This window comes from Clarias gariepinus, chromosome 7 (assembly GCF_024256425.1).
Source record: "Clarias gariepinus isolate MV-2021 ecotype Netherlands chromosome 7, CGAR_prim_01v2, whole genome shotgun sequence".
Taxonomy (NCBI): Eukaryota; Metazoa; Chordata; class Actinopteri; order Siluriformes; family Clariidae; genus Clarias; species Clarias gariepinus.
This window is the reverse complement of record NC_071106.1, coordinates 12,135,008-12,144,702: the sequence shown is the minus strand read 5'-3', so window position 1 is coordinate 12,144,702 and position 9,695 is coordinate 12,135,008. Positions and strand designations below refer to the sequence as shown.

At 41.4% G+C, this 9,695-nt stretch overlaps 1 protein-coding gene across 2 annotated transcripts; it reads left to right on the top strand.

Moving 5' to 3' along the window:
- The first annotated feature begins 751 nt into the window (after nucleotides 1-751).
- Nucleotides 752-8,098, top strand: prrt4a (proline rich transmembrane protein 4a). 2 transcript variants are annotated; one of them, XM_053500693.1, is made up of 4 exons: nucleotides 752-853; nucleotides 2,567-3,209; nucleotides 3,911-4,063; nucleotides 4,833-8,098. In XM_053500693.1, the coding sequence occupies exons 2-4, from the start codon at nucleotides 2,645-2,647 to the stop codon at nucleotides 6,725-6,727; spliced, it is 2,613 nt and encodes an 870-aa protein (XP_053356668.1). In that variant the 5' UTR covers nucleotides 752-853; nucleotides 2,567-2,644; the 3' UTR covers nucleotides 6,728-8,098. The 2 variants fall into 2 exon arrangements, with proteins under 2 accessions (XP_053356668.1, XP_053356669.1); XM_053500694.1 differs by lacking the exon at nucleotides 752-853 and adding an exon at nucleotides 1,399-1,464.
- Nucleotides 8,099-9,695: the final 1,597 nt, after the last annotated feature.

The following is a 9,695-nucleotide window of genomic DNA, read 5'->3' as shown; positions in this document are numbered from 1 at the left end:
AAAAATGACAGCGGCTGATAAAAGTGCAAGTGTTGGTGGTGCTTCGGAGCACGAAAAACTCAGTCACTGACAATCGCTCAGTATCTACTTTGTCAGGAACAGGGTCACAGTGGATCTAGAGCATTCCCCCAGGAACACTAAAGGCAGGCTTATAGATGCCAGATTTTTGCACATACCTAGGGGCAGTTTGTTTCATCCAATCCTGCAATTTTCTTGGGATATGAGGAAAATCTTTAGACAGTAAACTCAAACTACTGTAGGTTAGAACGAGTGACCTTGGAGCCATGAGACCACCGTGTGACCCAAAACATCTTTTTTTGTAACCCAATGTATTATCAAGCTCTTGGGTAATGAGTTTATTATATAACTGAAAATCAAAAATTATTAAATAAACTGAAATCGGGAACGTTTCATTTGCATGCATACGGGCAAAGAAACTATTCCCTTTTGAATATGATCTATGAGGAAAAAGATCTTGCCTTCCTATTTTTGCAGTTTGTTTGAAGTAAGACAAGGGGAAGTCACCTAACAGCGCTAATCCACTCTTGGCAAAGCGAGTGAGACAAGAGGAGCTCGGATCAACTTGATTGGAGGAAGATCTGACACATACAGAGTAAGAGCATTGGGGGAAGTGCAGTCAGATAGGGGGTGTGTCAGGCAGTGTGTGTTTCCTTTGAGAGAAGCTGAGGCAGCGATGGTGTGTGTGTGTGTGTAGAAGTGTGTGTGTACTGTGCAGAGCAGGAACGAGAGCACCAAAACTCGCACACATGCGCAGGAACCGACAGAGAGACGGAGACGGCTTTTCAGCAGCAGCTAAGGGATTACTCCTATTTTCGTCTCCATCCTTCATGGGGTGAGCCCCTTTCCTGATCTTTAACCAACCTTATGTGCATGTGTCGTTAATTGCTGCTGGGTTTAAGAATGTACATCAGTGAACGCAGCTCCCGAGAAACGAGTCCAGTGCTCGGTCATGTGGACCACATGAGCCTAACCATACATCGTCCAGATGAGGTCGTATTCAGAGAAGAGAACCAGAAAATGGGGCAAGCGGACTTGAAGGAGATGAGGAGAAGCTGAGGTTTGAGGTTTCGACTGCAGATGGCTTAATGCAGAGCTTAAACACTGGTGGCTGGTATTTTATTTTTAATATCCACGTTTAATTTTTTACAAGAAAACAGAACTGTGCCTTTGCATTTCTGTGCATCTCTTTTTGAGGATCAATTCTGATTGGGATGGAGTAGAAAGCCTAATTCTCGTGACTAATCGATGCTTATAGGGAAGATTGATCAGGATTGATGGGACCTGGGGCTGGAACTTCAACACTGATCCCGTGATTTAGAGCTCTTGAGGACAGATCCATTACGAAAAAAAACAGTACTGCAAACTGGGGCAAGCTGTGAGAGAGCAATGCCAGGAGGAATATAAACTGACCAGAATATAAACCAACCAGAGCAGACAGCTACAGTATGTGACGAGGGAATAATAAAAAAAAGACAGTATTTTTCACTCTAATCTCTATATTTTTCTTCTGTAGTGTATGAACAATGCTGATAATTCATCATTTTAACAGTTTCTCTATTCTGAGTAATGAAAACAATTTTAACTTAATATTTAAAATATCATTATAATGAGGAAAGTTGTGGAATTCCATCAATAATATTTAAAATGTACGATTACTCAATACGAATCCAGTACTATAACCTTTACGCTTTATAAATGAGAGCTAAGGATAAGTTAGACATTACATAAAAATCTTCAACTTTCCAATAGTTTTAGCCATCTTTTAAACACAACTCGGCTTTTGCACTCCACTGCAACAAAACTACATCTTAGCAAGTGAAATTCTCTCAAATTTAGCCAAACCTATAGATATCTTCTCAAAATAAGTTCACAACAAACCAAATGTTAATCTATAAATGTTGCTCTATTGCCAGATATTTTTTCTTCTTTTGCTAAATAAATTCTTAAAACTACAGTTGAAAAATGATCTGCCAAATTCTCCTTATACCTTTAGTTAAATTTGATTAGAAACAAGCTCAATATTCTAATATTTGGTTAGTCCCATACATACTCTACATACATTTAATTATATTTAAGATATTTTCCCTTGTGATAATTTTTTATCATGTAGAGTGCCCATCTCCTGCATGTTTCAGTATTTGTCCTCTGCTAATCATTTAATTAACAGCCATTAGTGAGATGATTTAGTGTGTTGGAGCAGTGAAAATATTAAAATATGCAGGGGGGGTCCAAGAATAGAGCTGGAAATTTGTGCCCCGAGGCAATAAAGGTGACAAATGATTTTTCTTTAAAACATAGCTGTGGGACAATTTATGCAAATGTAGCTTCATTTACAAATAAATCATTCATAGAAATGTTCAAGCGATCCAGCATTAAAAATCCATGTGTCTCTTATACTGTATGTGTGTTCCAGGTCAAGAGGTTTTCGGTTGTTTTCTCTATATATCGAACAGTAGATAGTCTTGCTTGTTCCCAAATGACTACAAATACAGTAGATCTCTACAGAATCTTTTGTCTTTTAATCATTACTCCATTTTATGTTTAGTACCAGAGTACTGGAGGCCTGAGATGGAGTCCAACAGGACACAGCGAGACCTCTGATTTCTTCAAGTTGGTTGCAAGCATGATCCTTCACAGTGCAAGATTCACAGTCATTCTCAGTTTTACTTTGTTCTGCAGCATAAATGCTGCATTCATGAGTGGAGATGAAGGAGACCAAATATGGACACAGATGAGCCCTATCAAAGAGCACAAAGAAGTCCATCCTGCTGGCAGCTTAATATGGACCAGTCAGACTTCAAAAGCCAATACAGACACCACCACTACTTCAGCAGTGGCTATTTCATCAAAAGCACAAATCTCTTGGTCAGGTACCCGTAGTAACACTGGCCATCCCTCTCGAACCACCATATTGGCAACACTGGGGTCACCTTCCTATGCAGCTTCACAGGTCCAGAGCAAGGTATTCAAAGCTGCATCATATACACCATCTCCTGACCAAATCAGACCTCACATGAGGCTTAGTGATGCCTGGGTATTGGGGAAGACCAAAGCTTTTGCTCAAAGATCAGATGACACTGGTCTGAAACAGAAGCAATCAGACCTACTGACTACTATACAGGATGACAGAAGAATGGTAGAGGAGTTCACCAGGAAGCCAGCTCGCCTTGGTACCAACTTCCCTGGAGGTAAAATATTTTTGTTTATTTGACGCTTTTATCAAAAGTGACGATTCAGATAAAATACACTGCAGGCACGATAAGGAATTCTCTAGTACTCTAGTAGCAAATCCAATCGGTATCCTAGAGCATTAACTGGTAAATTTCTTCTGTCATTAAATAGCTGCCTTTTTATTTTTCATGAGCTGGAAATGTGCTAAAATATGACAAATATTGCATAATCACAAACCATCTGTTAAAAAAGGACAAGCTGACTCAACTACTCTGAATCCAGTTTCGTCAGTCTGTCCAACAAAAACAGTGTAGTAGCGTAGCATGTTCTGGGCTCTCGCGCCGCAGTGTACAATCAGTATTCCAGAGGCGCACGAGGGGCATCCGTCTCAGCGAGTGCAGAGGGGGTGGGGGGAGCCCATGCTTCACTAAGTCATGCTTCTCTCTCTACTCATTTTCATTTCCGTTTCATCTTAGTGAACAATTAGGATTAACAGATCAACACAACAAGCTGTTCTTAAGACTGGCTTAACGTCTTGATTTCACAGTGTCATTATGTAATAATAGTGATCATTTTGTTCTAGATTTTTTCAGTCTGTATTAAAAAAAGATAAAATTTTATTTTAGTTAAATCTATTAACTAAAATAGAATTATACTGTGTCAAAAAAAAAATTAGATATGCTCACCTGGACACCAATCTTGTGGCGTTTATTTACAGACACTTTAAAACGAGACTCTACCCCAAGTCGGGCAAGTCATGGCTCCAACAAAGTGCATGAACGTCTATATGAGAAAAACAACAGTCTCGAGACCTTAAAGGATGAGACGCCCAGACCAACTCCAGAACTGACAGCACGCACTCTTACTTCAGGTAATTCTAAGCACTCACACTCTGATTACACCTATGCATGAATGGCTAGGATCCAGTACACAGATCAAGAAGGAAGGCACCATGGAGTCCATCCTTAGCTTAAGGAATAATGCTGATTCAAACATTCTGCCTCTCGGCATCCGGTAACGTGTTTAATGCAGTAGATTCCCGGTGATCAATAAGCAATACTCAATAGACTGTATGCAATATTTATTGTACTCAATGTTTTTTTTGTTTTTTTTTACATTTCAACCTATACATTACAAAGCACGATCAATCTTTTAGGTTGAAGCTAGTTTCTAGTCAATCCATATCCACTTATTAAATGTGTATAAGTGAAGGATTAAAGTGTGCCATTTCCTTTATTCCCCCCAATTGTTACATGAATGAGAGCATCAAGGTCAACAACTCCTCATCTGCACCATGTGTGAGAAACTGTGTGCCCTATTTAGTTCAGTCCTACTTCTACATTCTACCTACTGGAAAATAGGTCAGCTAATTACCACAGCCAATAGTTTGTGGCTTTTTAACTCAAGGGACTGTTTTCATCATGATGTTGACATTTGCCTTGGGACATTCCACTTTTGTCTTTTGATAGTCGAAATATTCATTTTGTTGTAAATCGTATTTAATGCAATGTGCAAATTACTTTTGTACAACACATAGGTTAAGTTTAATACTCCTATCAGAAGTCCTTTTTTTAAGTTCATAACCATGTCATAGGTACAAAATAATTCTAAATATCTTTTCCCGTTTTCTGTATTTTCAGGCTTGCTTTCACTTAATGACTGGAATGATGACTTCACTGAATCCTCCTCCCAGCCTGACTGCAATATCCAAACTACAGGGGTCTGCAACTCTTCCAACGCTCCCTGGAGCTTTGGTCTCCCTGACAACCTCTCCAGTGCCCTGACTCCTGCTTTCCCAATGCCCCCTCCTGGGAATATGACCCCATTTCCTTCTATAAAAATGACCCCACCTCTTTTGGTGCCATTATTTTCAGACTGGAATAATGCAATGGCAACGTGGGGCCTGGCATGGGAGCTCCAGGTATACGGACTTGGTTGTGTTTTTTCTCTGGTGGCTGTACTGTCTGCACTAAGCTTATTGTGCCTGCCTCTGTGCCAGCCATCGGGCTGTGCCAACTTCACCCTTCTGCATCTCATGCAGCTGCTTATTGGCTCAAGTCGGGCTTTCTGGCTCATTTATGACCCCTATGGGCAGAAAGAGCGCCTCCCTGTGGCCTGGGCACGGCTCCTACATGAAACTGGCTACCCATGTTTAACCGGAGCCTTTGGCATGCTGCTTGTGTTGCTTTCTCCTCAGCTACTCTCCCAGAATTCACTGCGGCGGTGTATTTGCTTGCTGGCTGCACTCATGCTGCTTCACATGGCCACAGTTATAGGGACAGTTGGAATATTATGGATTTTCCCTGACTTTCCTGTTATTGCTCTGCTGCCCCCTGCTGCCTTCCTGCTTCTCTCATGTCTCCTCTCCACTTTATACCTGCTGCTCTACTGCTGTGCCCGCATTGAGGCCAAGCACATCTACAGGCTGAGGGAGAATTCCCCTGATCGCATGGAATGCCAAGCCAGAGAGTGTCCCCTCAGTGAGGCAGGCGTGTGGGAACGGGCAGCTGGAATGGGACTGTTCTCGGCCCTTTTTCTCCTGGCATGTGCAGGACTCAGGCTTTATGCCATTCTGCATGCTCTGGGTCTGACTGGTGGCATAATGGGGCTCATGCCTTGGCCCTGGTGGGTCTTTCAGCTGAGCTGCAGAGTATGTGAGGCATGTGTATGCCTCACTTTATCGCTCATCCTCACACACCCTCTCCTCTGCTGTGGAGTTGCTCGCCCCAAACTAAGTTGCTGGAATTCATGGTTCACCAGGTCATCCACCAGGAACACAGTGATTACCAAACCCCAAATCCTGACAAGTGGCTGGACCAAGAAAACTGGAGAGACATTGCATGAAAGCATGTCACGACATGAGAGTGAGTGTGTGCCACTTTATACCCTAGCAGAGTTGCCCCTTGGAGAACCAGAAGGCCTGGACCTAAACTATCCCAACAGCCCTCAGCTTGCCCCTTCAGAACTTCCTAAAAATGGACTTTTGGTCTCTCAGACATCCTTTGTCAGTCTCAGCTGCGATTCTACTGTAGATCTGAGGCCTCCATCTCCGATTGACTTGCGGCGAAGCATTGATGAGGCTTTAAACAGTGAGGCTCTCTTCCACCGCAGCCTGTTCAGCTCCTCCAGGCTGTCCCTTAGCACACGAGGGCCTCCAGATGGCCAGCCATGCAGAGGAATACCCGCAGAACCATCCCTCTATCGCACTGCATCTTGTGGAGATGTGGATATGCCTTCGGCACCATCACCACCTGTTCTACGGAGCAGCGCAGCATGGAAGGCCTCCAACTTTAGCTCTTTACGTGGAGGAACTAGAAGTCATGGAGGTCAGGCATCTTTTTACACTGGTTTCGGTTCCGGACGGCACTCTCAGAAGCAATACAGGGCTCTAGGCTCTATTTCTTCCAGAGAGCGTTTGTATGACCAGCAACACATTCGCACACAAGCTGATGAACTGGCTGTGCAAGCTGAATTCATCAATGTCTGCAGACAGATAGATGCACTGAGTGTCTGCAGTGACACCATCGAACTATAGGTTCATGGGACACACATTTGGACATTATGTAGGGGCTTAGAGTGGAGATCATCTACAGCTCAACTGGATGGACCTAATTTTTCAAAAGTGATTCTATTGGAGATGGAACACCTATCTCTGGCTGTTTGTAACAGCTAATAACTTAAATTAAGTTGGCAGACAGTTTGGAAAATGTCCCTGCAGTGGTTTTGGTGTATACCTTTAAGAAATTGAGGAACTGAAAATATAAAGTTTGAGTTACTACTGGAAATGTAACTGTTTTATGGCACCATAAAATGTACCAGGAGAAAAAGAACTGGCAAAGGGTTTAATCTCTATATTCACAAAATCTGGATTTTTTATTTTTTTTTTTTTTTATGAAAGGAAAAGTGCTTTTATGCATTCTTCAGTTGTCTTATAGCATTTTCTTGTGTAATGTTAAGCAAAGTGGAAGCTTATTGTCCTTGAAAAAGTTTAGTGTTCTTTTTGATGGCTGTATAGATCTTGCTCAAGTAATATACCTTCCTATTGAGTTGTACATGGAAATAGGTTCAAGTTAAAAAGCACCATCAAAGTTTGGACAATTAGTTTGCTTTGGGAATACAAAGTGATATGCAAATTTCCTGACAAAGTACTACTTCACTACAAATACAGTATATCTGTTGGTACCATCACCACCTGTTTTACAGGCAAGGCAAGGTGTGGAAGCAATCATGGAAGGGCTTTTTCTCGAACAGCAATATATCTACATTTAGCACTTTATGTATTTTAACAGGATGTGGCATCACTGAGAGTGGAGTGTGCTCAGGTGTGGCTTTTACTATTTACTTTAAAAAAATTTCATGTGAACACTAAACTGACAAAAATGTCTAAGTTGAGAAAGTTTGTAATACTTATATAGCAACACCAGTCAGTGCATGTACGGGAGAAATAGTTGTGCAGTTTTAGGCCCTTATTTCCTCTCCTTAAGCAAATACACAATATAAAGCTACATTTTATCTCCACTTTAGCGTTCACGCATTCATTTTTGTACTAAGTATTGTAGCAAATCAAACCTTCACTAATACAGTACATCTGTGTTTGTTTTTTAAAAATAAATAAGCCTATAAATAATGATAAGTTAGGCTGTTAGCACCATGCCTCTGTAATAAATTAATGGATGAATGCACAAATTAATAAAACAAATCTTTACCTTTCAGGATTTTAAATCATCTGTCTAGAGGTCATGATCTATCCCATTTTGTAGTGTTATTGTAACACCAAGCATAGTATGTACACTCACTGACAAAAGTGAGTGGAAACATTTGAAGCTCTGGTGAATTCCATGCCCAGGAGAATTAAGGTTGTGCTAGATAACAGTGGTGATCAAACAAAATATTGACACTTATATGGACACAGTTTTGACATGTTCACCAAGGGTGTACTCATTTTTCATGCCAGTTATTTAGACAATAAAGCCTGCATGTTGAGTTATTATTAGAGGACAGTAAATTTGTACTGCTATACAAGCTGCACACCGACTACTCTAAAGTACACTTACCTAAAGGATTATTAGGAACACCATACTAATACGGTGCTTGACCCCCTTTCGCCTTCAGAACTGCCTTAATTCTATGTGGCATTGATTCAACAAGTTGCTGAAAGCATTCTTTAGAAATGTTGGCCCATATCGATAGGATAGCATCTTGCAGTTGATGGAGATTTGTGGGATGCACATCCATTTGCATGGCCATTTTAGTACAGTGAACTAATTGTCATGTTCAAGAAACCAATTTAAAATGATTCGAGCTTTGTGACATGGTGCATTATCCTGCTGGAAGTAGCCATCAGAGGATGAGTACATGGTGGTCATAAAGGGATGGACATGGTCAAAAAAAATGTTCAGGTAGCCCGTGGCATTTAAACAATGCCCAAATGGCACTAAGGGGCCTAAAGTGTGCCAAGAAAACATCCCCCACACCATTACACCACCACCAGCAGCCTGCACAGTGGTAACAAGTCATGATGGATCCATGTTCTCATTCTGTTTACGTCTAATTCTGACTCTACCATTTGAATGTCTCAACAGAAATCGAGACTCATCAGACCAGGCAACATTTTTCCAGTCGTCAACTGTCCAATTTTGGTGAGCTTGTGCAAATTGAAGCCTCCTTGTCCTATTTGTAAGGGAGATGTGTGGTACCCGGTGGGGTCTTCTGCTGTTGTAGCCCATCCGCCTCAAGGTTGTGCGTGTTGTGGCTTCACAAATGCTTTGCTGCATACCTCAGTTGTAACAAGTGGTTATTTCAGTCAAAGTTGCTCTTCTATCAGCTTGAATCAGTCGTCCCATTCTCCTCTGACCTCTAGCATCAACAAGGCATTTTCGCCCACAGGACTGCCGCATACTGGATGTTTTTCCCTTTTCACACCATTCTTTGTAAACCGTAGAAATGGTTGTGCGTGAAAATCCCTGTAACTGAGCAGATTGTGAAATACTCAGAGCAGCCCGTTTGGCACAACAACCATGCCACGCTCAAAATTGCTTAAAATCACCTTTCTTTCCCATTCTGACATTCAGTTTGAAGTTCAGGAGATTGTCTTGACTAGAACCACACCCATAAATGCATTAAAGCAACTACCATGTGATTGGTTGATTAGATAATTGCATGAGATATTGAACAGGTGTTTCTAATAATCCTTTAGGTGAGTGTATATCCAAGTTTCATTTCTATAGGATTGTCCCTTGAGAACATATAATAAAGTTATTGCTGAAAGATGAGAGTGTACTCACTTTTGTGAGATACTGTATATATAAGGAGCGTTCAGGACAAACCAGGACTTTTGATTGTGCAGAATAACAGAACACAGTTATGAGAGTAAAAACTCCCTTTATTTCTCCATGTAATCTCCTGCTACACTTACATCAAGGTAGAAAGGGCCAGAGCCTTGCTTCACGTCTGAAACACAGGCCTCCCTGGAACTACTTTAATGTCCCAAACATGTGGAAATG